Source organism: Onychostoma macrolepis, chromosome 22 (genome assembly GCF_012432095.1).
Source record: "Onychostoma macrolepis isolate SWU-2019 chromosome 22, ASM1243209v1, whole genome shotgun sequence".
NCBI classification, from domain to species: domain Eukaryota; kingdom Metazoa; phylum Chordata; class Actinopteri; order Cypriniformes; family Cyprinidae; genus Onychostoma; species Onychostoma macrolepis.
In genome coordinates this window covers 8974995-9000701 of record NC_081176.1, presented here as the reverse complement: position 1 = coordinate 9000701, position 25707 = coordinate 8974995, and the positions used below count along the sequence as shown (strand labels likewise).

The 25707-nt window shown below is 38.4% G+C and overlaps 3 protein-coding genes across 8 annotated transcripts in view; 2 read left to right on the top strand and 1 right to left on the bottom strand.

The window, feature by feature from the left end:
* Positions 1 to 195: 195 nt before the first annotated feature.
* Positions 196 to 6367, top strand: LOC131530162 (zinc finger protein OZF-like). Of its 4 annotated transcripts, none has more exons than XM_058760313.1 (4): positions 1478 to 1557; positions 1732 to 1790; positions 3173 to 3359; positions 3480 to 6367. In XM_058760313.1, exons 3-4 carry the CDS (start codon positions 3254 to 3256, stop codon positions 4688 to 4690), a joined length of 1317 nt encoding a protein of 438 aa, XP_058616296.1. In that variant the 5' UTR covers positions 1478 to 1557; positions 1732 to 1790; positions 3173 to 3253; the 3' UTR covers positions 4691 to 6367. The 4 variants fall into 4 exon arrangements, with proteins under 4 accessions (XP_058616295.1, XP_058616294.1, XP_058616296.1 ...); XM_058760314.1 differs by having other exon boundaries at positions 1543 to 1557; positions 1735 to 1790; XM_058760312.1 differs by lacking the exon at positions 3173 to 3359 and having other exon boundaries at positions 196 to 1557; positions 1735 to 1790; positions 3480 to 6366.
* A 1146-nt stretch (positions 6368 to 7513) lies between these two features.
* LOC131530161 (zinc finger protein 271-like) overlaps positions 7514 to 25707 on the bottom strand; it is a 33679-nt gene continuing 15485 nt past the window's right edge. Inside the window, exons 1-3 of one of the 3 annotated variants that reach the window (XM_058760307.1) lie at positions 15220 to 15366; positions 13818 to 13891; positions 7514 to 10236 (exon numbers count right to left, since the gene is read on the bottom strand). In XM_058760307.1, coding sequence (XP_058616290.1) covers positions 8666 to 10236; positions 13818 to 13866 — 1620 coding nt within the window. In that variant the 5' untranslated portion in view covers positions 13867 to 13891; positions 15220 to 15366 and the 3' untranslated portion in view covers positions 7514 to 8665. Of the gene's footprint in view, positions 10237 to 13817; positions 13892 to 15219; positions 15367 to 25707 lie in introns of those variants that run through there. The other 2 variants (XM_058760309.1, XM_058760308.1) reach the window with 2 other exon arrangements.
* LOC131530158 (uncharacterized) lies at positions 17316 to 22653 on the top strand. The gene is made up of 12 exons (XM_058760303.1): positions 17316 to 18233; positions 18534 to 18702; positions 19195 to 19426; positions 19536 to 19809; positions 19906 to 20083; positions 20192 to 20268; positions 20365 to 20545; positions 20670 to 20918; positions 21009 to 21180; positions 21266 to 21414; positions 21587 to 21856; positions 21940 to 22653. The coding sequence occupies exons 1-11, from the start codon at positions 17958 to 17960 to the stop codon at positions 21832 to 21834; spliced, it is 2205 nt and encodes a 734-aa protein (XP_058616286.1). The 5' UTR covers positions 17316 to 17957; the 3' UTR covers positions 21835 to 21856; positions 21940 to 22653.

Genomic DNA, 25707 nt, shown 5'->3' with positions numbered 1-25707 from the left:
TCGCAACAATATAACATTTTAACACAAATAAAGTGGTTATATTGTGAATATAGATTTTATTTAACATGTACAATTTTATTAAATTGTTTTAAAAATATATATATATTTTGTTATATTTAAGAAAAAAGTTGTGTCCCCCAAATTCATGTCTGTGGTGTCACAACAATGGATGTCGCCCTTTTAAGAAAAGGGGGAATTCTATTTGGACTACTTCCTGTGTGTAAAGGTCACTGCAGGTGCTGGTTGATCTGGGGAGTACATTCTTTCTTATTCATTTTCTTAAATTTAGCTAAACTTCTGACAATTTCATGTGTCGCACTTTATTAGTGTCTGTGGTGTTATGTTGATAACTTGCAGATCTGACATATTTTAATCAAAATTTTGATAAATACATACTTATTAATATTTCTAAAATGTCCCCTGATCCTGAAATCATCATGATGGCAGCCTCCCAGGCTTTTTCTGTTTCAGCACATGCCCCTCAAAAGTTCTGATGTGCACAGCCCTGGGTCTCAGTGCTATTTGTGAGTCTGCTAACACTTATATTTGAGGGTTTTATAATTTATATTTAACAGAGTAGCTAACTGCTTTGCTGTTATTAATGAAGTAATAAAAAAAAAAACTATATTCAGATTCATATGGACCAGTCACAATATTTTAAAAAGATGGGTTTCTATCAGCAAACTCTCAGAATAAAGTGAGATGATCTGCTGCTGATCCTGAATGGCTTGTTTAATGAGTGTTTATAATCTGAGCTCATCAATATTATCAGCTGCTGAAAATCCTCTTTATTTCATGTCAATAGATCCTGTTTTCACCTCATTCATTATGCTGATGACTTCAGATCTGTTAATTGCCACATTAAGCTCATTTTATTAGTATTAACAGACAAATATCAACTATTTTGAGATTACTATTCTGATGTAAATATAACACGAGCATTTATTTCATCTGTGATAAACCATGTTTAATATAAAACGGGTGTCAAACTCAATTCCTGGAGGGCCATAGTCCTGCAGAGTTCAGATGCAACCCTAATTAAACACACCTGATCCAACTAATCAAGTCCTTCAGGCTTAATTGGAAACTGCATAGTTATGTGTGTTGGAGGAGGGTTGGAACAAAACTCTGCAGAGTTTGACACCCCTGCTATAAAAGATAAAACTAAAACAAGTTATTAGGTTAGACTCAGTTTGGGGGTTATTTGTTTCTTGCAAATTATATGTTAATTAGATAAAATTTAGTTTTAATGTAGGTATTGCACGATTAGACCGTTTTAGAAATCATCTGAAGAGACATAATGATGTGAGAACTCATGTGTGCATTGAATGCGGAAAGAGCTGTTTCAGCCAGTGAACTGAAACAGCACCAGAGGATCCACACTGGAGTGAAACCTTACAAGTGTTCACACTGCGACAAGAGATTCAATCATTCAGGAACCCTGAAGATACATGAGAGGATTCACACTGGAGAGAAACCGTATCACTGCACTTCATGTGGGAAGAGTTTCACTGTGTTGTCTTCTCTAGTTAGTCATTCAGAACGCAAATGTATGCGGTAAGTAGTCCAGCATTTTAAAATGCAGAACATTAGTGCCACCAGTGGAAAGAAATAATCAGTGTTGCTCATTTACTTGCATGAGATTAGTCCCTTAGAAACAGAATCTGAAATATTTATTATTCAAATTGTGTCTTGCCTCTGGAAATTGGAAACTGTTTTTGTTTTTGGCAGAAGGGCCACACTGGAAGGAGAGGACCGTGAGAATATGGGAGATACTGAAGAACAAAGAGGTTGGTGTTTACTCTTGATTCTTCATTATTGAGGCTGAAGAACTTAAATTGATGATTTCAGATTTACTGGAAAACGTTTGGTGCAATGGAAAAGAGCATACCTGTCTGTCTGAAAAGAAGCATTGATACAACTTAAAAAAATACTTAATGTAAATACTAAATTAATGTATATCTAAAATTTGAATATACTGGGAGTCTTTGGCAGCCCAGAAGAACCAAATTGTAAAAAGGTGTTGAAGTTTGGCACACAGATAGACGACAGTCTGAACAATAACCACAGCAGTTTTGGTTACCTCAGTCCCTCTAACGCTACCAGTGTTGCACTCACATTTATGCTAATAACTTTTGAACAGTAAGTGCTGGAGACACTCTTTTCTGCCTTTTGTCAAACTCGTGCAACTCATTTTCCCATCACATACCAGATCAGAAAGGCATTTATTTTCAATATAAAATTAAATATTTGAAAGTGGCAATTAAACGCCTCATTAATAATACAGTGTGCTTAGCTGAAGGTAGGTTTTTGTGCCAATAAAGTGGCTTTCATCAAATATAATTTACACTCTGTTATTGCATACTGTTTTATAATGTACTGAAGTATAAATATCAGCCACCTAACTACTATTTACACACCTGTTGCTAAAGAAAATGCTGTTATTTTAGTGTAAACAGAATGTATCATTATTTGCACTTCGTGTAACTAGAATATATCACTAGAAAAATATAATTGAAGATAGATGAGTTAAAGACCGCTCATTCAGTTCAGTCCAATAGCATATGTAAAGTTCTTCAATTACGAAATGAGTTCAATTGGGCAATATAGCATTGTTTACTAATATGAAGCCTTCTTAACAAGCCTTTGTAAAAAGAATAGTTAGCACATTTGTTTGTAAGGTAACAACCTTGACAGCTGTGCTGAATTAATGTTTGTCATGTGACAATTAAGCATACTACTCTGAAACATTTGTTGCTTATTGTATACTGTTTCACACACTATTCTTTAAAAAATAGTAGGTAGTATGCACTGTGTACTGGGCAGTAAGCAAGTATGCCATTTCGAACACAGCCTATATCTCTGAAATCTTTAGCATATTCTGACCAAACTTGGTGTGTGTTGACAACCATGACCTGAGGCTACCTGTTCAACTTTGGCACAGCACCACTTAGTGGTATTAAAATTTTTTATTTTTGCTTGTAACATCTGAATAGTTTGACCAAAAATCAAGAAACTGTTGTTTTTATATTCAGTGCAACATAAGTACTAGAATGAAACTGGTCTTAATAGATTCCTTGGGTCATGGCGAAAACATAGATACCAATTTTGCCATAGCCAGCTCAACTTCTTGTTCACCATTTTGAAACCTACTTTTTCTAACTCTTCCTAGACTTTTTGTATGATTTATCAAATTTGAGACGGATCATCTTCAGCCCATGCTGGCTAAAGTTATTGCTTTTTTTATTGATGGATGAAATCGTTTTCGTATACCACATCAACGAATTTGATGACACCATGCCAAACTGCATTTGAAGCTGTATCTCTGGAAAGATTTGGCATATTGACACCAAATATATGTATGTATGTGTGTAGCCAACGAAATATGCTTATTGCAAGTTTTCACAGAACCTTTAGAACATCAAAACACTTTACCTCACCATTGATTTTTGATGATTTACTGTGTTTTTGTTTTGTAGACCTAAATGAGAAAAAAGGGAGAGAGGCCAAAAGAACAATCAGCTGCCCTGAGTGTCAAAAATGTTTCAAACGTAAAACGCACCTCCACCTTCACATGAGAGTTCATACGGGAGAGAGGCCTTTCACCTGTGATCGATGTGGGAAGAGTTTTGCATCTAAACCACACCTTCGGAGGCACATAAAAACCCACACCGGAGAGAAGCCGCACACATGTGATCAGTGTGGAAAGAGTTTCACAGAACCATTAATCCTAAGAGAACACATGCGAGTCCACACTGGAGAGAAACCATTTACATGCGATCAATGCGGAAAGAGTTTCACACATAAAAAATACCTGAAGATTCACATGAGCGTTCATAGTGTAGAGAAGCCCCACGCGTGCATTCAGTGTGGGAAGACTTTCAAAAGGAAAGAATCCATAAAGTGCCATATGAAGATCCACACGGGAGAGAGGCCGTACACGTGCAATTGCTGTGGAAAAAGTTTTGCACACAAAGTGACTCTTAAGAACCACATAAAAATCCACACTGGAGAGAAGCCGTTCACATGCGATCAGTGCGGGAAGAGTTTTGCACATGCCGTCACTTTTAAATTACATGCGAGTTCCCACTCAGGAGAAAGACCGTTTTACTGTGATCAGTGCGGTAAAAATTTCAGTCTCGAATCCACCCTGAAGATCCACTTGAAGTTTCATATGAAGGAGAAGCTTCATTCGTGTTCTTTCTGTGGAATGCGTTTTAGTCAATGGGGTTCTTTAAAATTACATCAGAAAAGACACGCCGGTGAGAAGAATCATATTTGCTTTGACTGTGGCAAGTCCTTTTTTACAGTTCGTGAAGTGAACCTGCACCAGAGAATTCACATTAGAGAGAAACCTTACAAGTGTTCACACTGTGACAAGAGATTCAGTCGGTCAGAAACCCTGAAAAAACACGAGAGGATCCACACTGGAGAGAAACCTTACAAGTGTTCACACTGTGACAAGAGATTCAGTCAGTCAGAAACCCTGAAATCACACGAGAGGATCCACACTGGAGAGAAACCTTACAAGTGTTCACACTGTGACAAGAAATTCAGTCGGTCAGAAACCCTGAAAAAACATGAGAGGATCCACACTGGAGAGAAACCGTATCACTGCACTCTATGCGGGAAGAGTTTCACTCAATTATCTACTTTAAACAAACATACAAAAAACATTCACAGCAAGTAGCTCATTTTGATATTCAGGTGCAACACTGCGTCCTCACTAAATGTGACACAGTAAAGCATCAGCAAAGAATCTGGATCAATCAGCCCCAACAAGTGTTGCATCAAGAAAAAACAACATGCAAAGTTGTGAAAAGTAAAGATTCTGATTCAGTTGAAGATTCTGAAGTGAAGACCCCCATCTTCAAGACAAGCCGTTTTAAACTTTTTTTTTTTTTCCTATTTTATTGTATGCTGAATCTACTTGCATCAAGTATACATCAAGAATGAATTAATTCATCATTTTAGTTATATTCGAAAGCCACGAATTATGATTGCTTTTTGGGCTTTCAGTGTTTTACTTCTAAAGGGCCTAATAAATCATTTTTCACCCTACACATTACTGAGACTGAGATGCTTGTTTGTCTGCAATAACTGTTTTAGCCTTATTTTTCTTTTTTCATTGTGAACAGTATTTGGTCTGTTTTTGGTAACTGTAAACCAGTAGTGTAGTATAGTTTTTTTTTGTAGTGAGTATACTGTTACTTTTATACTGAAAACCCATAAGCACCACCACACTCATTAAAGCATACAGTATACATGTATATGTAGTTGAGAGCATTCTGAAAGACTGCCTATGTGTTAACATGTCAATTTATTATAAGCAACACAAGACTTTAACAGCCAATGACATTTACAGCTGGGGAGTCTGGACTGATTTTCTACTGTTTAGTGTTAATCATCTAACTCATCCAGTTACATTTATCCTTAGATGTTAAATGAGTATGGTCCCTGGAGCACAGGTTTTATCAGCTGGCAATTTTCAATGCACATTTAAGAGCCTGACTTTCAGTCCACAAGGCTGGCCAGGAGTTCTCATCTGAAACAAGGAGTTATCAACATTGAATTTGGTTTACTGCTGTACACAGACACACACATAGACAGTATCTTAAGTTATCTCTCCCCTTCTCCCGCATTCATTGATCCACCACACTAGTGTTAGTGAAGTTATTAGCTAGTTAGTTGGCTTGACAAAGCCAACATATTGTTATACTATTTAAACTTGTTCTTCTGAGACCCAAAATTGTCTCCTTCTAGGGCTTTAATGCTGCAAGCACCTGTTTGTTGCTATATCTTTTCTAACTGATCAGACCTTTTGAAAAAACTATCTGCAGTTTTTGTATAAATAATTATCATTTTTATCAGGTTGCTATGTTTAGGTTCAGTCATTTTACTCTAATGGCAATGTATAGGTCCTTTTCTAAGCAATTAAAGTGAATTAACTGAACATAAATATAGGGGGCTGATAAAAATGCAAATTTTAGGTGAAAATTTCAGATGGCACTTAGAGGCTTTTGCATCTGAACTCTTCATTTTCAATCAGTTAAGTTTATAAATAAATGCATACATTACCTTTATGCCACCAAGCATATTCAATTGTGACCAGGTCAGGTAATGACTGCCTGCAACCCGGTATCATGTGTAGTCAATCCAGAGTCAATCCCTTATGAAAATGAACCATGGTTTTATTGTAGTAAAGTAGTAATGGTTTTTTATTTTTTGGTGTTTGGCGTGTTTGTTACCATTTGTATAATCACAGTTTTACTTCAAATACCATGGTTAAACTATGGTTACTGTAGCAAAACCATGGTTAATTTGTGGTTACCATGGTTTAATTATAGCAACCACGTTGTTTTTTTTGGTTTAATTTGTAGCCATGCCCACATGAAAAAAATACTATAGTAATTTATAGTAAATACTATAGTGTTTTTGAACCATACTATAGTAAAGTACTTGAAAATAATTTGTTGTGGTAATTCTATAGTATCTGTGGTAATATAACAATTACAGTAATATAAACAAATTACTTTATCCAATACTGTACTAAGTTTTCTACAGCTATAGGGTATATTATACTACAATACACTACAGTTTACTGTAATAAAAACTAAAGTACACTACAGTATTTATTACAGTTTATCAGTTCAATATAGTTAATACTACAGTACAGCATTCATTAACAGTGTTGTAAATACTATAATATATACAATATAATGCACTTTACTATAGTGGTTCAAAAACACTATAGTATTTACTATAAATTACTTTAGTATTTTTTCATGTGGGTAATTTTCGTAAGGGATGCACGGTAACCACAACATATACCACGCTTCACCTTAAATGTAGTTTTACTGTGGTATTTGTACATATGGTAAGCACAGCACTTAAGATTAGCACAGTAAGATTTGTAATGTTTTTTTCTTCTGCTCACCAAGCCTGCATTTAATTGATCCAAAATACAGCAAAAGCAGTAATATTGTGAAATATTTTTACTATGTAAAATAACTATAATTTGAATATATTTCAAAATATAATTTATTCTTGTGATTTCAAAGGGGAATATAAATACAAGTTTCTAATGTTTGTAAACGTTTCGTTTATTTTACATTATTTCACATTATTTCTGAATAAAATGATAAAATGTGTTTTATACAATCATCTTGTACACCAATGCAACTTATCTGTGTGTCATAAAGTGCTCATTAAAAAAAAAAAAAGCTAGAGATGGTACAATAGAACTGCCATATAGGCCTATGTACAAGTATACAGTACAGTAGTGAGTGTCAATTTACAATAAAAAAAAATTAATAAATAAAAAAAGCTTAATTTGTCATAAACGTTATGCGGCCCCTCACATAATGTGGGAAAAGTTGATGTGGCCCTCGAGTCAAAAAGTTTGCCCACCCCTGTCTTAGTGGATTTAAAGCCCATATCACCCATCCCTAATCCAGTAACTAGTGTTTGTTGTAGATATTTTTCTCTTCAATAAAGAACACTGTCGAAGGCAGTCTTTGGATTTATTTTATTTTTGCAAAAAGTTCAGACAGACAGCAGTGAGCTCCGCCATGTCTGGGAAACATAACTGAGCATGCTTCTCTGCTTTTATACTCTTTTGGCCTATTGTTTTCAATAGCTGTCTCCCAATATTACCATATATAGCTTAAGAAAGCTTGATAAACACTTGATCAATTTCATTCCTCACGTAGCATCATCCCTAAATTCTCACGTTATCCTGTTTTTCCCAAGCAAGCGAGAACAAGCAGGTATTTGTGACATCGTAAATACTCATACAACAGTTCATAGTATAAAAGGAATAATATGGAAGATATTGCAGTAAATATATGAAGTAAATATGCAGTTTCCCACAGGATTTTGTGAGACTTGTGGCAGCAGGTGACGTCACATATTAATTTGCATATTTATGGCATCATTGCATCAAGTTCGCGTTCAGACGAGTTTTGGCATTTCAGATCTGTTCTACTCTATGAAATGTCACATACTGTAATACAACTGAATGCCCAATAAAGCGGTTCACATTATATTTTCTGTTGTCGTACATAAAACAAGTATAGTAAACACGACCCATTAATACTACATTAACCAGGAATCACTCTCACTATACTCCTTAAATCCTGATTTATAATCGCAACATCGTCTGATAAAATCAATATACATCTAACTTACACTAAAAAGCGACTATATGCGGTGGTTTTGGCTATATTAGCTAGGCTTCCGTTTTGTCTAATTCAGCGCACTGCCTGCGTCTGAGTAGCAAACTATGCTCATAGTAACAGTCGAATTATGTTCATATTTAAAAGTCCAAACAGTCAGTAAGCGACAGGTGTTTGGAAACGCTGTTTTGTAAATGATTTATTGACGATTTTGCAGCATTACGGCCAACTGAATGTGCTGCTTCTCTGCCGCTCACTGCTCAGAACAGACGCCGAGAGAGGCGACACTGTTTTTTAGTAAATATAAAGATTATTAATTTTACTTGATTTTTGGATACTCTACCCAACTTTGCCAGTGATTAACTTTTCAACCTTTCAGCCAAGAAAATCTCTTTCCACATAAAGAACATGAATGTGGTTTCTCCTTCGAACAAACTTTCACGTGCTTCTTCAGGACTGAAGCCCTCAAAAATGTTTTTCCACATTGATCACGTGTAAAGTTTCTCTCCAGTGTGGATCCTCTCATGTGTTTTCAGGTTTCCTGAATGACTGAATCTCTTGTTGCAGTGTGAACACTTGTAAGGTTTCTCTCCAGTGTGGATCCTCTCGTGTGATTTCAGGGTTCCCAACTGAGTGAATCTCTTGTTGCAGTGTGAACACGTGTAAGGTTTTTCTCCGGTGTGGGTCCTCTGGTGCTGATTCAATTCTTTAGCTGTAATAAAAGTCTTTTCACACTCAAAGCACATATATTCTTTCACACCAGTGTGTATCTTCTGATGGACTTTTAAATTCTGCAGCTGTGAAAACCTCTTTCCACAGAAAGAACATGAATGTGGTTTCTCCTTTGTATGAACTTTCAGGTGATTCTTCAGGTTTGAAGCCCACAAAAATGTTTTTCCACATTGATCACATGTGTGCAGCTTTTCTCGAGTGTGGATGTTCATGTGTATTTTAAGGAATCCTTGTTGTGTGAAACTCTTACCGCATTGATCACATGTGAACGGTTTCGCTCCAATATGGATGTTCATGTGCGTCTTAAGGATTGTTGATCGTGAAAAACTCTTCCCACACTGATCACATGCGAATGGTTTCTCTCCAGTGTGGATGTTCTTGTGTTTCTTAAGGATTGTTGATTGTGCAAAACTCTTCCCACATTGATCACATGTGAACGGTCTCTCTCCCGTATGACTGGTCAGATGCGCAGTAAGATGTCCTTTTTGAGCAAAACACTTCCCGCACTGATCACACGCATATGGTTTCTCTCCAGTGTGGATCCTCTCGTGTATTTTCAGAGTTTCTGACCGATTGAATCTCTTGTCACAGTGCGAACACATGTAAGGTTTCTCTCCAGTGTGGATTCGCTCATGTTTTTTTAGGATTCTTGACTGACTGAATCTCTTGTCACAGTGTGAACACTTGTAAGGTTTCTCTCCAGTGTGGATCCTCTCATGTGATTTCAGGGTTTCTGAATGACTGAATCTCTTGTCACAGTGTGAACACATGTAAGGTTTCTCTCCAGTGTGGATCATCTGGTGCTGTTTTAATTGATCAGCTCTAATAAAAGTCTTCTCACACTCAAAGCACATATGATCTCTCACACCAGTGTGTATCTTCTGATGAACTTTTAAACTCCGCAGTTGTGAAAAACTCTTTCCACATAAAGAACATGAATGTGGTTTCTCCTTTGAATGAACTTTCAAGTGATTCTTCAGGCCTGAAGCCCTTAAAAATGTTTTTCCACATTGATCACATTCATGCAGTTTCTCTTCAGTGTGGATGTTCATGTGTCTCTTAAGTTTTGATGCTTCTGTGAAACTCTTCCCGCACTGATCACAAGTGAACGGTTTCTCTTCAGAGTGGATCCTCATGTGAACCTTAAAATTATGTTTGCTTGTCAAACTCTTTCCACACTGAGTGCAGGTGAAAGACTTCTTGGCTCTTCGTTTTTTTAAATCTTTCTGTTTGGTTTGAGAGTGACTCAAAGGTTTTTCTCCAGGTTTGACATGATGTTTCTCCTCTTCATTCAGTTTTTCATTCTTCTCGTTTTCTTCAATCAACTCTGAAATTGTAAAATGAAATAGAAAAAAGCAAAATGTTTAATTCTCAGTAAATCACAGAGAAATGTGAAACGAAAAGACATAAAAGTGAACCCTGATGTAACAGTGGAAAGTAGACAATTGTTTTACAAAAATTTCATTATGTTGATGCATTTTTATCAATTTAAACGTCTCTGAAACTTTCCATGAATGAGGTACATTGATCTTCCAGTTATTTCTTTTAACATGACAGGCACAAATGCCATGTTTTTATAGTGAGAACTATTAAATATATTAAATCAACTCCACAATTGTCTTACATAAATTAATTGTGCTGAAAAAATGCAAACACTTTATAGAACATCAGGGCAGCGGAGAGAAAATGGCACAAATAAAAAGGTATCAGTCACTGCTATCTTAATTTTCCTCTAAAGCTCACACTGCCCAAACTACCTTCTTCCACACCAAGATCCACAGTGCATCAGACACACAAAAACTCTTCAAAACATTCAACTCCCCCTCCACCACCTCTTTAACTGCTGATGATTTTGCTAATCACTTCACTAACAAAACCACATCCATCAGCAGTCAGTTCTCAGCTCCGCTTACCCAGGAACTCAGAGCAAACACTCACACAGCTGAGCATCCTCTCTCCTCCAACAGAAGATGAAGTCTCTAAACTTATCCTCTCCTTGCCCTCTAGACCCAATCCCCTCACAACTCCTACAAGCTACTTCCCCTGCACTTCTGCACTTCACTCACACACATCATCAACAGTGTCTTCCTTCCTCTCACAGAACAACCTGCTGGACAATAACCAATCCAGATGTAAAAGTGGCCATTCAACTGAAACCACCTTGCTGTCAGTCACTGAAGTGCTACGGAGTGCAAGAGCCAAGTTCAAATCCTCAGTTCTCATTCTGCAAGATCTATCTGCTGCATTCAACACTGTTAATCATCAAATCCTCTCAACACTGGGCATCACCTGAACTGCACTCCACTGGTTTGAGTCTTACCTCACAGGAAGGTCTTTCAGGATGTCTTGGGGAGGAGAGGTATCCAAATCACATCAACTGGTCACTGGGGTTCCACAGGGATCAGTTCTTGGGCCCCTCCGCTTCTCTATATACACTACATCACTGGGACTCATCATTCAGACATGTAATTTTTCCTATCATTGCTATGCTGATGAGACACAGCTCTACTCTCATTTTAACCAGATGATCCAATGGTACCTGCTTGGATCTCAGACTGCCTAATGGACATCTCAGCATGGATGAAAGAACATCACCTGCAACTCATTCAGGCAAAGACTGAGCTTCTCATCATCCCAGCCTCCTCATCAGTACAGCACCAGTTTACCATCCAACTGGGCTCATCAACGATAATCCCATCGAGTTCGGCCAGGAATCATGGGGTGATCCTTGATGATCAGCTGACCTTTAAAGATCATATTGCAAAAACAGCACGATCATGCAGGTTCGCCTTACATAACATCAGGAAGATCAGACCCTTCCTAACAGAGCATGCAACAAAGCTTCTCATCCAGGCCCTTGTCATTTCTAGGTTGGACTATTGCAATACTCTTCTGGCTGGACTTCCAACGTGCAATCAGAGCTCTGCAAATGACTCAAAATACAGCAGCACGTCTTGTTTTCAATGAGCCTACATGGTACGGCATGGCATGGCTCACTTTTGAGGGGGTTTACACTTGTGTACAGTGCCTGGTACCTGGTACTTTTTTCAGTACCACCTCGGCTGAAGTTCTAAGCGAGCCGTACCATTACCAAAATGTGACGTGTAAACCCTGCCGATCACTGATTGGCCAGAGAGAATTGTCACTACCTACATCATAGAATTTGCGACACAAGACACTAGACTCACTAGATTAAATCAGCACAGCCAGCAAGGATTGAACGCAACTTTTTTTTTTGAACGAACGCAACAGTTTTGAATGAGCGCATCTTTTTTTAAATAACAAAATAATGGCTGTTTCGTGGTCTGTTGAAGAAGTATAGACGTTCCTCTCGTTGATAGCCGAGGAGCGGATCCAGCGAGAGCTTGATGGGATGATTGAAAACGTTTTTCAGGAGGTCGCTCAGCAGCCACTGGACCTACAAACGTCTATGACGCTGTCACGTCAGTAGATGCGGTGCAACTATAACGACATGACTATAATCCCGCACACTCTAAAGCGGTACTAAACTGCAGTGGGAACACAAACTAAGCTGAGCCGTGCCGAGCCATACCATGCAGTGGAAAAGTGCCACAAGAGAGTCCAAGTCACACCACTTCTCATCTCTCTGCACTGGCTTCCAGTCGCGGCTCGCATTAAATTCAAATCATTGGTGCTTGCCTATGTAGTGTCGTTTTCCGCAGCTCAAAGAACGAAATATGTAATTCTATCTGTCCCAGAGGAGAAGAGACCATCTAGACTTTGTTATGGTAAAGGGGAGAAAGCCCACTCCTAATTTTATCCAGATGTGTCTGCCACGTATACATTTTGACACAAAGGCCTTAGAATATAATGGTAGACTCAATAGATATATTTTTTGGCAAAATTCACCTTGATTATGTCTAATTAATTCTGATTAATATCAATAAAAATCTTCTACACCTACAGAACAGCCATGGTCTCCACAACCTCCTACCTATGCTGTCTCCTAAGTGTCTACGTCCCTTCCAGAAGCCTGTGGTTGGTAAACAAGCAGCGGCTCGTGGTCACATTGCAGAAAGGCACAAAATTACTCTCCAGGACGTTCTCTTTCACCGTACCCTGTTGGTGGAATGACCAACCTAACTCCATCCAGACAGCAAAATCCCTCACAATCTTCAAGAAACAACTGAAAACTCATCTCTTCTGTGGGCACCTAACTGCCTCCTCATAAAAATAAAAATACAGCAGAAAAGTATTACTTAAGTAAATCCCTATAGGTTACTGTGCTTAGGCTACAATAAATGCACTAATAGCACATGATTGGATAATTCATTCATATGTGTTTAGATGTGTACCAAAATTCACAATTTAACAGTAAGCATACTTTTAGCATAAAGTAGCTGAAGTGCTATATTTTTGATGTGGAAAAAAGTGCTACTAATGACATCGTAATAGTGTACTTGATTGTACTATTTAAAGACACCATAAACATGTAGTTAGGTACATCACATAAAGGGAATGTAAACAATTACAATACATTTGAAATGAACTATTTAATCTATACAAACATATGGGCAATACATTATAAATACATTTTGTATATGTTCATTATATATTAATCATATATTTTTAATAATTGTGTATTTTTAAAAGTGTATTTTCTCTGTACGATGTCGATGACTATGTTTAAAAGTGTATGAAAGATGGTTTCAATTGTACAACAAGTGGTAACTAAATACTTTTATTTATTTTTTATTTTTTACAGAGAAAGTATGTTAAAAGAAGATTTTAGTTCATTTTCATGGTGTCCCAAAATAGCACGGTTGAGTACACTTAGGCTAGATGTTCTTCAGATTATCTTAAGAAGTACTAAATAATCCCTTTTTAAAGTGTATTTTACTGCACTTATTTCATCTTGGTGATGAAGGATCAAGAATAAACACCAACCTGGTTGTTCTTCAGTGCGTTTCATTCTGCAGGGTTCTGGATCTCTCATGTTCTCACATGGAAAAATTCTAAATCTGTAATTACATGTGAAACTAAGAATGAAAAACCTTCTTTTCGATCCTTCAATTCTTGCAAGAATGGTCAATCTAACACACAGAAGCTCTGTAGTGAGAAAGACAGGAGGCAAATCAGTAGAGTCTCTGTTTTTCTGGGAAATATCTACTTTGACCTTCAGCTTTATCTCTTCAAACTAGTTCTAGCTGGTCTTAGCCATTCCACTGTTAGAGGAATATCAACAGAAGGTTTAGACACGTACATAGAGAAAATTCCCATGCAAATAGAACATATGGAAAATAAAGAATACATTATGGAAAATAAGCAGCAAAGACAGATATAGAAATGTCCATCACACTGTTCACACGAATGCAAAAATCCATTTAAGAAACAAATTGACTTTAACAAAAATGTTTGTGTTTTATATGAAATATATGATTGTTAATTCTTGCAGATGTCACAATATCTGATTGTGTCGTTTAAGTCTGTTGACACAGATAAAATGAGCTCAATGTGCTGCAACTTTAGAAAACACATGTACATATAAAAAGCACCAGCAAAATAAGAAAATGTTTTCATCAGTTTGACAGCACATGTGCTGCAAATACAGAAAAGCTTTTAAAGTAGAACAGACCACAACTAAAATGTTTCAATGTGTCCCTAGCAACCCTTCCAAAAATTAATCATGGTTTTATTATAGTAAAAGTGTAGTAACCATGTTTTTGGCGTATTAATTACCATTTGTATAATCAGCTGTACAAATACCATGGTTAAACTATGGTTAATGTAGCAAAACCATGGATCATTATAACTATAGAACTATTATTCAACTATAGAAACTAAAAAAACTAAACTAAAAAAAACTATATATATATATATAGTAAAACTATGGTTAATTTTTGTAAGGGAAGTTGTACAAGTAAGTTGGCCAGCTTACATAATGTTTTACAGTTACAGTAATTGTGTATTTCATCATCTTATTTAGGCTAATAATATTTCTTTTCAGCAGCTCTGATAAGCCTCAAAATATAATAAATCATTAAAGCTGCATTACGTACATTTTTGTGTTCAAAATGTACAAAATAAGCCAGTACATCATCAATCCATTTTCCAAACTGTGTTTTTGACTTAGCCTGAATCACTACGGTACACCAATAATAATATTTATAATATAATAATAAGTGTTTATATTCGGACTATTTTAGACTGGTTTGGGTCGGCACCGCTGCGCAGTAACGTTAGTCCAGTACCTGCGTGACACATAAACAGAGAGAAGCAGCTCCCGCTACAACAGCCCTGCAGAGTTTTGCTTCAACCCTAATCAAACACAAACCCTAATCAAACATACCTGAAACAAGCTAATCAGGTTCTCCAGGGCCCGGTATACTTCACTTCCAGCGTCCCGTTCCGTTCCGTCTCGCGCACAGCCTCGTCCGCACAGCTTTCAAACCATACTCATCCGCGGTGGAGCGCGAATTGCAAAGTTCGACACATGCGCAGTACAATTGTTTGGACTCTGATTTCTGATGACGTCATCATTCGCGCGCACTTCAGTGTGGAGTTCTCTTTCTTTCTTTTTTTTTTCTTGTTTTTTTTTTTTAAAATATATATAGTATAACACAAAAAAATATAAGAACAAAAAAAAAAAAAAAAAACGCATAATCAATCTTTAAACCATCCATTTTAATAAATACAAATTAAACGGGATAAGTAAGACATTATAATAAATTACATTTATCAAATAAATCTAACAAGATTCCAGCTTTTATATATATATATATATATACTTTCTGCATTATCTGGAGGTGAATTACAAAATTTGCATAATATCATTTCAAAATTAAATCTAACCCTTAGGAACTCTCCAGAAGGGTAAATGTCATATACAATTTTAAAGTGAGTTTCTTTAATTTTGGGGTGAAGTGGAAATTTTAAATATCAGATTCTAATACCTTTAAGCATTCGTTTGTCAAAGAAAAGATCCAAATTATTTCTTAAAGACCTGTAAGGACACATGACATTGCTGAAAATTTGTCTGATATAAACGTTTGTACATTTCTCAACTGTGTGGAGTTTTCTGAGGTTAGTAGTTCAGCTGTTTCACGTAATTGTAAAATAGCTACACGTTACATAGTTTAAGCAACCTTTTTCCGGGGTCATTTCTGAATAGTTTTTTTTATCGGGCTCAGTGCTATTTGTGTGCCTGCTAACACTTATAAAGAAGGCTTGTAAACTGTAAGAGGGTACTATTTTGTTATGAATATAGTTATTATTAGAAAAACAAAGTATATTTAGAATAATGTGGTCAAATCATAAAATCTGATAAAGATAGTTGTCAAAGTCTTTATATTAGTGGTATTGTACTGATTCAAATTAGTAATCAATTATTCTACCTCCCCTGACATGCTCTCCTGCCCCACACATTAACAACCCCTGAGGTAGACGACTCTGCTTGCATTCATTCACGTGAATTGTCCAGATGAGAGGTGACCCCTTCTGGTAGTGTGATTTATTGGTATTTCTAATCACCCAGACACTGACTCTTTGACTCTGAGTACCGGAAACCTGTCAGAAGTGCTGGTATGCATGAAAAAGTGCCGGTATGAAGACTAAAATATAGAAGTGCTGGCCCACTTCAAGCACTGCTTGTATCACACTGCAGATTCGCACTCTCTTGATTCATACAAACATGACTGGCGCCATCTTGTGTCTCATTTATCACCTCAGAGTACTTTAATACTAATATTGTATTTTATATACAGTTTTGTGTGTACATGTATAGTATTGTAAAGTAGATCATCTTCAGATCCAGCATTTTCAGGTCTGATGCTGCCTCACCAAAATGTGAGACAATAATTTGTCAAGCAATAAAATCTTTCCTAACCCGCCACAATAAGCTGCATGACAAAGAAACATCATGTAAAGTTTTCACAGTGAATAAAGTATGATTTATAAATACACACGATACACATCATGTTTGAAAGTGGCCTTCTTCAATTCTCTTGATATTTCCTCTTTGTAATCGTATTAATCAATAAAGAGAGATCTGTCTGTAACCCTTATTTTGTTTGATATGTTCTTTTATTGATTTAAAAAAAAAGAAACTGATAAATGATAGATTTAAAAAAAAACAAAAAAAAACGCGTTTTTATAAATCCGTTGATTTCGCCTCGCAGTGATGACGTCACTACTAGCGTAGTCTCGCGCTATGGCTCTGGTCTCGCGTAGCCAGACCTTCAGACTGACAGGTAAAGCAACCAATCACGTTTCGTCATGTTTAGGGGCGTGGTGTAAAACCGGTTGATCCTGACAAGCGCTCGCCTTCAGTTGTAAACACCACAGCTTTCTGCTTTCGCGAGGGGTTTGGAGCCACAGGCACCTTTGTTTCCAGGCGGAAAGTTAAAGGGGAGATTTCACTTTTTTAATGGTAGTTAGTGTCTTTTAAAATTCTGAGAGTTTCATGTCTTTTTAAAATTTTTAAACTTTTTTTTTAATGAAAATCAGAAAATGTACACGCAAAACAGGCTTTAAATGAACAAAATTAGGTCATAAGACATAAAGAAGAAGAAAAAAAAACACAATTGCAGATACAAGACAGACATAACTATAAGTTGTACATCATTAACATCAATAAATAAATATAAGTTAGAAATCAAGATGAAAAATATGAAACAAAAAATAAATAAAATCAATCTAAATAAATGCAGAAGGTGTTACTAGATATTATGAATCACTAAATTGGTTGAACGAATTAGCTAATGTAATAGCAATAATTTGAAGGTCATTTATGAAATGAGGGATGCATTTCAAAAATCTACACTTATGAATGAAGAATTTTCCACAACAAATAAGGTTGTTAATTAAGTAGTATTGCATACAATCTTTTTTAAAGACTCCAAACTTAATTTGTTTATAGTTAAGAAGGGGAGAGTTTCATGTCTCTTCATGTGAGAGTTTCACTTACTTCCCGGGTCCCTTCCGTCATGAACCCATAAATTTACATAAACCACGCCCCCGGAAACATGCAACAAAGAGGGCGAGGCCATGTTGTGCGTCTTTACAGGAGAGGAGTGAAAAGTTGTAGCCATGCCGTCGAAACGGTGTTATTTTCACCCAGCTATCAAGTCTTCTGTGTTCGGGCTTCCTTCAGATGCTGTAGTTCGTGAACAGTGGTTAACATTTCTTTTTAATTCTGTTCCTGAAGATTACAATCCTAATGTAGCTGTCTGTGCTGCACATTTTACGGAGGACAGCTTCCAGAATCTGCACCAGTTAAATGCCGGATTCACACAGAGGCTGTTACTGAAACATGGAGCTGTTCCCACTTTAAAACCAGAGGCAGCTGTTTTTGGGCCACAACCTGTAAGTATGCATTTGTAAATATATTGTCCATGTATACTTTCTGACGTTATTTTTTGGTTATATCAAGGACATAAACAAATGCCAATGTTGTTTGGCTTTAGTAGCCAGTTGGTTACTATTTCGTGTGTCTAAGACAAACGTGTACAAACACAAACAAAAGTATATGTAATCACACCAGCAAACTTCATCAGTGTGCAGTTTGTTTACAGGTTTTATGTAGTGTTTACCCACATAACTCATGTACCTAAATGTATATTTAGCTATAAATTGTCAATAATTACACATTGTCATTTGTTACAGTCAATATTTCAGCAAAGTCCAAGTACCCAAGAGTTCCCCGGTAAATCTATAGGTGTTGAAGTTGGATGTCAGTCAGAAAGTGTGGCCACAGAAATATCGCCAAATATGCGATCAGTGGGCACACAAATTTCTACAGGCACATTGAGGGATTTCCACGTGAGGAGCAGAGGTATGAAGTACACACTCCAAGTGTTTATGTATTACTTTGTAAAATTAATTATTGGTACATGTTATTTAATTGTAAGCTACTGTGCTGTGTATTGAAAATTGCTAACATGAAAATTGTCTCCATGTACACTTGATTTGTAATAGCATGACAGGTGGTTTAGAGTATGTTTAATGTACAACTTTATTGTCCACCTGAGTGGAAAATTGTCTTTGGCTCACCAACACAACAAGATTATTAACAACATACAAATAGAATAAAATCACAATAACTAGTCACGTTACACACACAACACAAAGAAAAAATGGATACAATTCAAGCCTTACACACTGCCTAATTAAAAATTTGCTGAATTAATGATTCTAATTGCATTGGGGATAAAGGACCTCTTATACACATTTTTATTTGCTAGATCATATGCATGATTTTATCATCAGCATATTTAAATAATCTGAAATTTTCCTCATTAAGTATTTTTGGTTTTGGCACTTGTAGGCATTCAGGAAACAGTTTCTAGCCAAGATGTTGGTACTGAAACAACAGTCATGTTTCCAGATGTGCATCTGTCTTCGACGCAAATAAAGGGCTCAATGTTCAGACCAAGGAAGAGACCTCGTCTGATGTTAGAGGAGGAGGAAAAGGATGACACTGAATCAGAAGTACAAGTGGAACCCCATGAATCGACATATAACCCCGAGTGTACTGCCACTGAGGAATCTGAATTGTCGTAAGTTATAAATACAGCAGTTTTATATGAATTATAAATAAATAAATAAAAAATGTAAACTTACTGTTCAATGAACAAATGGGACAATTTTATATTTGTTTATATTTAGGATAGATCCCCAGACTAACTCCGGTGAAAGAAAATACATTGTTTTTGAAAGTTGCATAAGAGAGTTATTGGGGTCCTGCCCAAATTGTAAGACAAAATGTGCAGACCAAATCAGGCAAATGGGGACATTTGTGGCATTCACTCAGATCTGTGAAAAGTGTCAGTACCACAGACAGTGGCAGAGCCAGCCCATTGTAGGGAGTACACCAGTTGGTAACCTGTTACTGTCTGCTGCAACATATTTTACCGGTGGATCCTTTGTTCAACTGCAGAAGGTATGTCAAACCATATTATAAGTAAATTAATAGGAAAGTAACTGTGTTGTTTCAGTTTTGATGTAAATACACGTTTCTGTATTTATTCTTTCATAGATTTTCAAGGCCATGAACCTCCAAATGACGAAATATAGCACTTTCAGGAAGCATGCCAGGAATTTAATTGAGCCTACCATCATTCATAAGTGGAACAGAGATCAACTAAATCTTATTACACAGCTGCAACAGCAGGGAAAGATCCCATTAGCTGGAGATATGCACGCTGACACACCACGTATGCTTTCTAATATTTAGGCTGTTTATTTTAAAAGTATTGTAGTTTTCATAAAATATTGTATTACTGGTATCATTAATGGTCTACTTTCGATTATGTGTGCCATAGGACACTCAGCCAAATTTGGTAGCTACACTTTGATGCATGTGGAAACCAACAAAATTCTGGATCTTCAACTAATTCAGGTTAGTAACTCCTAGATATCTACCAAAATTGTTACTCTTTCTGCAATCTGTTACTGTTAACACTTACATATTTTAAATACGCTATACCCAAAATAGAGCAGCGAGGTGGGAGGCAGTTACCACATGGAAAAGGAGGGATTAAAGCGTTGCCTGGATAAACTGGAGTCTAATGGTTTAGCTGTTGACTACATAATCACCGATAGACGTCCACACATTCAAAAGTACCTGAGGGAACGCAGTATCACTCAGTTCTATGACGTGTGGCATTTTGAGAAAGGTACATATTCTTATTTGTATTGAATTAATTACAAACATGATTACAGGCTTGTACAAGGACATTTCGCTTGTGATTTGGTTATCTAAACGTAATGCTTATACAATTGACGTATGTGTTTGTACAGGGTTGTCAAAGAAACTAGACAAACTTTCACAGAGAAAAGACTGCAAGGTGCTAAAGACATGGTTGCACAGCATAAAAAACCACATATACTGGAGTGCGACTTCCTCTGTGTCTGGGCCAGAAAAGGTGGCGAAGTGGACCTCACTGCTGAACCACATTCAAAACGTGCATGTTCACGAAAAACCCCTGTTCCCTAAGTGTGAACACCCGGACAGAGTTTCCAGGGATCAAAAGAAATGGTTCCAACCAGGTATGACTATATAAAAAGGATAACTAAAGTGACAGTGAACTGGTAAAATGTACATATCTTCTTCATAGTTTCATGTCTGTGCCGCTACAGGATCAGTGGAACTCCACAAATTGGAAAAGGTGCTAAACAACAAAAGAGTACTGAAGGACGTAGAAAAACTCAGTCACCACTTCCAAACATCGTCACTGGAGGCATTTCACAGCCTTATTCTGCGTTTCGCCCCAAAGAAAGGGGTTTTCCCGTTCATAGGGATGTTGTGCAGGTATTTAGCAATATTACTAAATAAAACACAATGTCTTACTGTCTACTAATGTTCTCATATTTTATGTGTTGTTCACCGTTTACAGGTTGTATCTCGCAGCCATGCACTACAATGAAAATGCTGACCATGACCAGGCAACAACAACTATAGGACAGGCTGTGTTCAAATTCCTTTTGCCTAAGTCAAAAATGGGGGAATGCACAGCAAAGCCAGTGAAAACCGAACCAGCATACAGTAAGTTGAAAAAAAAAAAAATTAACAACAATATCAAACAAATAAATAACTGTAATAAAATAAATAATTATTAATAAATACAACACATGAAAACTGCACAGCAAAGGTGGATTGTTTATCAGTAGTTATATAAAACAATATAGTGACTTTAGGTTTTCATCCTTTCTTACAGACTATGTCGATGACCTTATCAGTCTTCTGGTACATAAAGTCTGTCTGGACCCTACGCCATACACAGAAGAGCTGCATGCAGTCCCGATTCCACCACCTCCGTCTTCTCAGTTTGAGAAACCGTCAAAGGAAGATGTGACTGCACGCCATGTGTCCTGCTTCAGTCAAGGGAGGGCTGGAACCCAACATACTGGCCAGTTGGATCAGGAAACTGCTGGCGGATCCGGTGAACAACACAGGACGAGATGACAACCCTCATATCTCGTCCTAGGTAGCCCCAGATTCAACAGTAAAATCATGCAATTCAATCATTTCTTTCATTATTTTCTTATTGACTGCTTCCTGCTTCCTCAGCCAGTGCAGCATTGCTCTCATCTTGAAGACGATCTACTGATTCTCCAGTTTTCTCCTGTATCGTCTGCGCCGTTCCATCTTCTCTTGTTTCTTGACCTGCCGGTTCCAGTTACATTGCAGGCCTTGTATGATAAGATCATCAGAATTAATTTCTAATTTACCTGGTTCAGGGGCACCGCACGGATTCTGTTCAGTTTAGTTCAGTTTTGTATGTAATGGCAAAGTGATTATTTCGTTTAGTTTTTTTAATTTTTTTATTAAATTGGTTTAGAAAAAACGTTTGGAGCATTTTTCTTTTTTTTCTTTCTTAAAGTAACGACAAAGCGGCCAGCGGCAGACCAGCAGGCTGATCATAGCCATGTTTGATCAATTTAGCCTTCACAAATACATAATTTCTTGAATAGTTATGTTCTTTGTGTTGTCTTGATAATCCATTGCATATTAAAATAGTATATTGTTACTGAAATTAAAATGGATCATTATGAAACACTCAGTTTTGTTCCGCCTCACCTGTGAGAGCAGAGTTTTATCCCTGTATAAATCTGAGTTTGTCTCAAAAGCCATGATGAGGAAATTTTATTAAACTCAAATATAGAGATTCAAACAAAACAATGTAATCATTTATTTTTTATTGATTGCAGTGCTGACACTAATGATTAGTTAGTAGTTAGCTAATACAGATAATACAGTAACGCAAACTGTTTTTTTCTTTCTTTCTCAGAGATGGGCCTATGTGTATAAAATTCCGAAGTTGTCCAAAGCTCAAGACTTTAAGACCAGCAGTTTCAACTGTGAGATTCAGATCAACTCAAAGATGGAGTTTTTTCCCCCAAAGAACATCATCTAAATATTTGATTCTTGTATATCAGTTTGCTTCATAATCTATGTCATAATGCATTATGATTTTGTTTCATAAAGTTAATTTACTTACTTTTATGTAAAAAAAAAAAAAAGGAAAATAAAGTGGACTTTTTTTAACATAGACTACAAAATGGCCTGAAGAAGCAGAAGCTAAAAGTCATTTCTAAAGGCCAAAATGCTCTGACTTGCTCATAAATCAATAAAAAGAGAGAATCCGTCTCATTCATTTTCAAGTAATTATATATTATTTTTATCAATAACAATTGTTGCCTATTTTTATTGTCTACTGATGCTACCTGCATCAAGAGTTAATCAATTCATAATTGTGGGTCTATCTGAATGCCGTGAACTGCATTGTTAAATGTAATAAAGCCTTTAACTGCGTAATAAATTGTCACCCTACACATGACTGAAATTGAATGAAATATATTACAAATATATACTAATATCTAGATAATATATATTGGTATATATTGTACTGATATACAGTAGGCAACATTTGAAGTGGATCAAAAAAGTTAATCTAAGACAAGAATGGGTATTGTTTTGTTTTTAGGACGACTTTGATGAAAGGTTTTGATCCACTTCAAATGCTGACTACTATATATTGTATACATTACTGTTCTGTGACTGTGAGGAGTATTTGGCGCGTTTTGATAAACTACCGTTATTCTCGCATCGCGCTCATGACGTCACTAGTTTCCTTCCTCGTTCAGTCAGCGCGCGCTTGTGTCTTCTGAGGTGAGTCGAGCAGTTCAGATATTTCACTTATGTACACATCCTTAAACAACACTTTACACGTTTTGTTTAATCAACATCCTACGAGGTTATTTCTAAATAGTTTTCCTCAGATAAAACGCTATTTATTCGTCTGTTCTGGCGTCTGCAGACTTATTTAACATTACAGGAAACTAAAGTCATAGGAACGATTCGTTTATTTTTTAAAGCTTGTGTGTTTAAATTTTTTAGAGTGATAATAGTGTTATTGAATGTGGAACGTCAATGTTTGATCTGTGATCGTCGTGCCAAGAACATCTAAATGCTGACATATTTACGGTAATGTAGCTTTGCAGCGAGGTGCTTCTTTGCTTCTCTTCTTCTGTTGAGATGCTCTGGCTTGTGCATCTCATTCACTGTTCCTGATGATAGCTAATACCACCAGCTACCCGGACGGCACGCTCTGCTCATTCTACAACGCAAGTCTGAACACCGCGTGCAGAGCGCTGTCGTCCGAATATGGTCCTCGAGAGGATTTCGCCGCCTTCGTGGAGTGGATTCTGGTGAGAAACCGATCACCCCTCACCGTCTCTTCCGAGGATGATCTCGCCAGAGCCACTCCTGACCCAGAGCCCAGCCCACCAACTCCCAGCGGTGCGGAGCATCAGCCCGAGCCCACCAATGACGGAGAGCCATTTCCCGCCACGATCTGTGAGCCAGCGCGAAGCCAAGCGACTGAGTGGAAGATCGTCCCGGAAGTTGAGCCCAACTCGTCAGATCAGGTGCAAGAGCCGGCGTCAATGCCCATCGCGAGGGAGCCAGCCATTGACTGTGTGAGCGGGTGGAGCTCCGCCCCCTACATCACGGCTGAGGGTGAGTTGATTGTTCATCTGGGGCTGCTGGACATGGAAGGGGATCTGATTGACTGGGAGACGGATCTGGAGGTTGACGTTTCCCTTCACCAGCCGCAGTTCGCGGTCCAGGAAATCCCGCCGGCAGAGAGTATGGCAAGCCCGCCAGTGCCTGCCCCTCGCAAGTGCCCGCCAGTGCCGGCCCCTCGAAAGTGCCCTACAAAGATTAGCCCTGAAAGCCCGGAGGCTCACAAATGCCCGCCCTCCCACCCGCTCCAGCCTCCTCCACCGCTGTCGTCTGGCAGCCCCTCTGCTCGCCCTCAGTCCACCATCCATGCGGTGCGAGCCCCACGAGACTGCCATCCTCCAGCGTCGCCGGGGCTGGAGTATCCCTCACCTCCGCCTCCAACCTCCTCGGCCCGGACTCTGCCTCGGCCCGTTGACCCAGCGGCTCCACCTCGGCTCCTAGCTCCCTCGCCTCCACCGTCACCCGTCGATCCTCCAGCTCCACCGGGCTCCCTCGTCCCTCCGGCTCCGCCTTGGTCGGGCGTCGACCCGCCATCGCCTCAGGACTCCGCTCCTCCGGCTGCACCTCGTCGCTCCGTCCCACCGGCTCAGTTGGGCTCCTTCCTCCCGCCAGCTCCACCTTGGTCCTCAGTCGCTCTGGCTCCGCCGTGGATCTCTCGAGCTCCGCCCGCCTCGGTCGCCAGAGCACTCGGCTCCACCTTGGCCCCGGATCCTCGGCATCCCCTGGCTCGTCGGCTCTCCGTCTCCACCTCGGGCTCCTCCACCACCTGCTCCGCCGCCGTTGGTCAGCCCCCTGGAGTCGGCGGCCATGCCTCCTCCATGGCTCCTCCCTCCGTCGGCTCCACCGTGGGCCATCATCATGGCTGTGGCCTGGGTCCTGCCAGGCTCCTCCTGCTCCGGGTCCCTCCTGTCTCCTCCCTGGCTCCTCCCTCCTTCTTCACCTCCCTGGTTTCTGTCAGCCGGCCCCCTCCCGGTGGTCCGTCCTCCTCCTGAGCCTCCGCCTTTGTTCCCACCCGTTCCCCCCTCTGTTGTTCCACAGTGCGAGGCGCACCTTCCGGGAGGGAGTAATGTCACGCCCTGGACTGTCTTGTGTGTGTTTTGCTCCCCATGTGTGCCCTGTGACCCAGTTTCTGTCTCCCTTTGATTGTTTAATTTGATTCCAGGTGTGTCTCCTTAGTCCCTTGATTGTCTTGTCTTTATAAGCCCCAGTCCTTTCAGTTAGTGTTTGTCGGTCTTCAAGTGTCCACCCTACCTGTGATCCTATCTTATATTAAACTCCTGTGTTATTGAAATCCTCGTCTCCTCGTTCCTG

Coding starts and splice junctions, on each gene's coding strand:
- LOC131530162 (XM_058760311.1), top strand. CDS start 1,316: ATGTGTGCATTGAATGCGGAAAGAGCTGTTTCAGCCAGTGAACTGAAA. Junction 1,558..1,731: donor TCAGAACGCAAATGTATGCG/GTAAGTAGTCCA, acceptor TGTTTTTGGCAG/AAGGGCCACACTGGAAGGAG. Junction 1,791..3,479: donor AGATACTGAAGAACAAAGAG/GTTGGTGTTTAC, acceptor TTTGTTTTGTAG/ACCTAAATGAGAAAAAAGGG.
- LOC131530158 (XM_058760303.1), top strand. CDS start 17,958: ATGCCGTCGAAACGGTGTTATTTTCACCCAGCTATCAAGTCTTCTGTG. Junction 20,084..20,191: donor TATGCACGCTGACACACCAC/GTATGCTTTCTA, acceptor TGTGTGCCATAG/GACACTCAGCCAAATTTGGT. Junction 21,415..21,586: donor GAAAACCGAACCAGCATACA/GTAAGTTGAAAA, acceptor CCTTTCTTACAG/ACTATGTCGATGACCTTATC.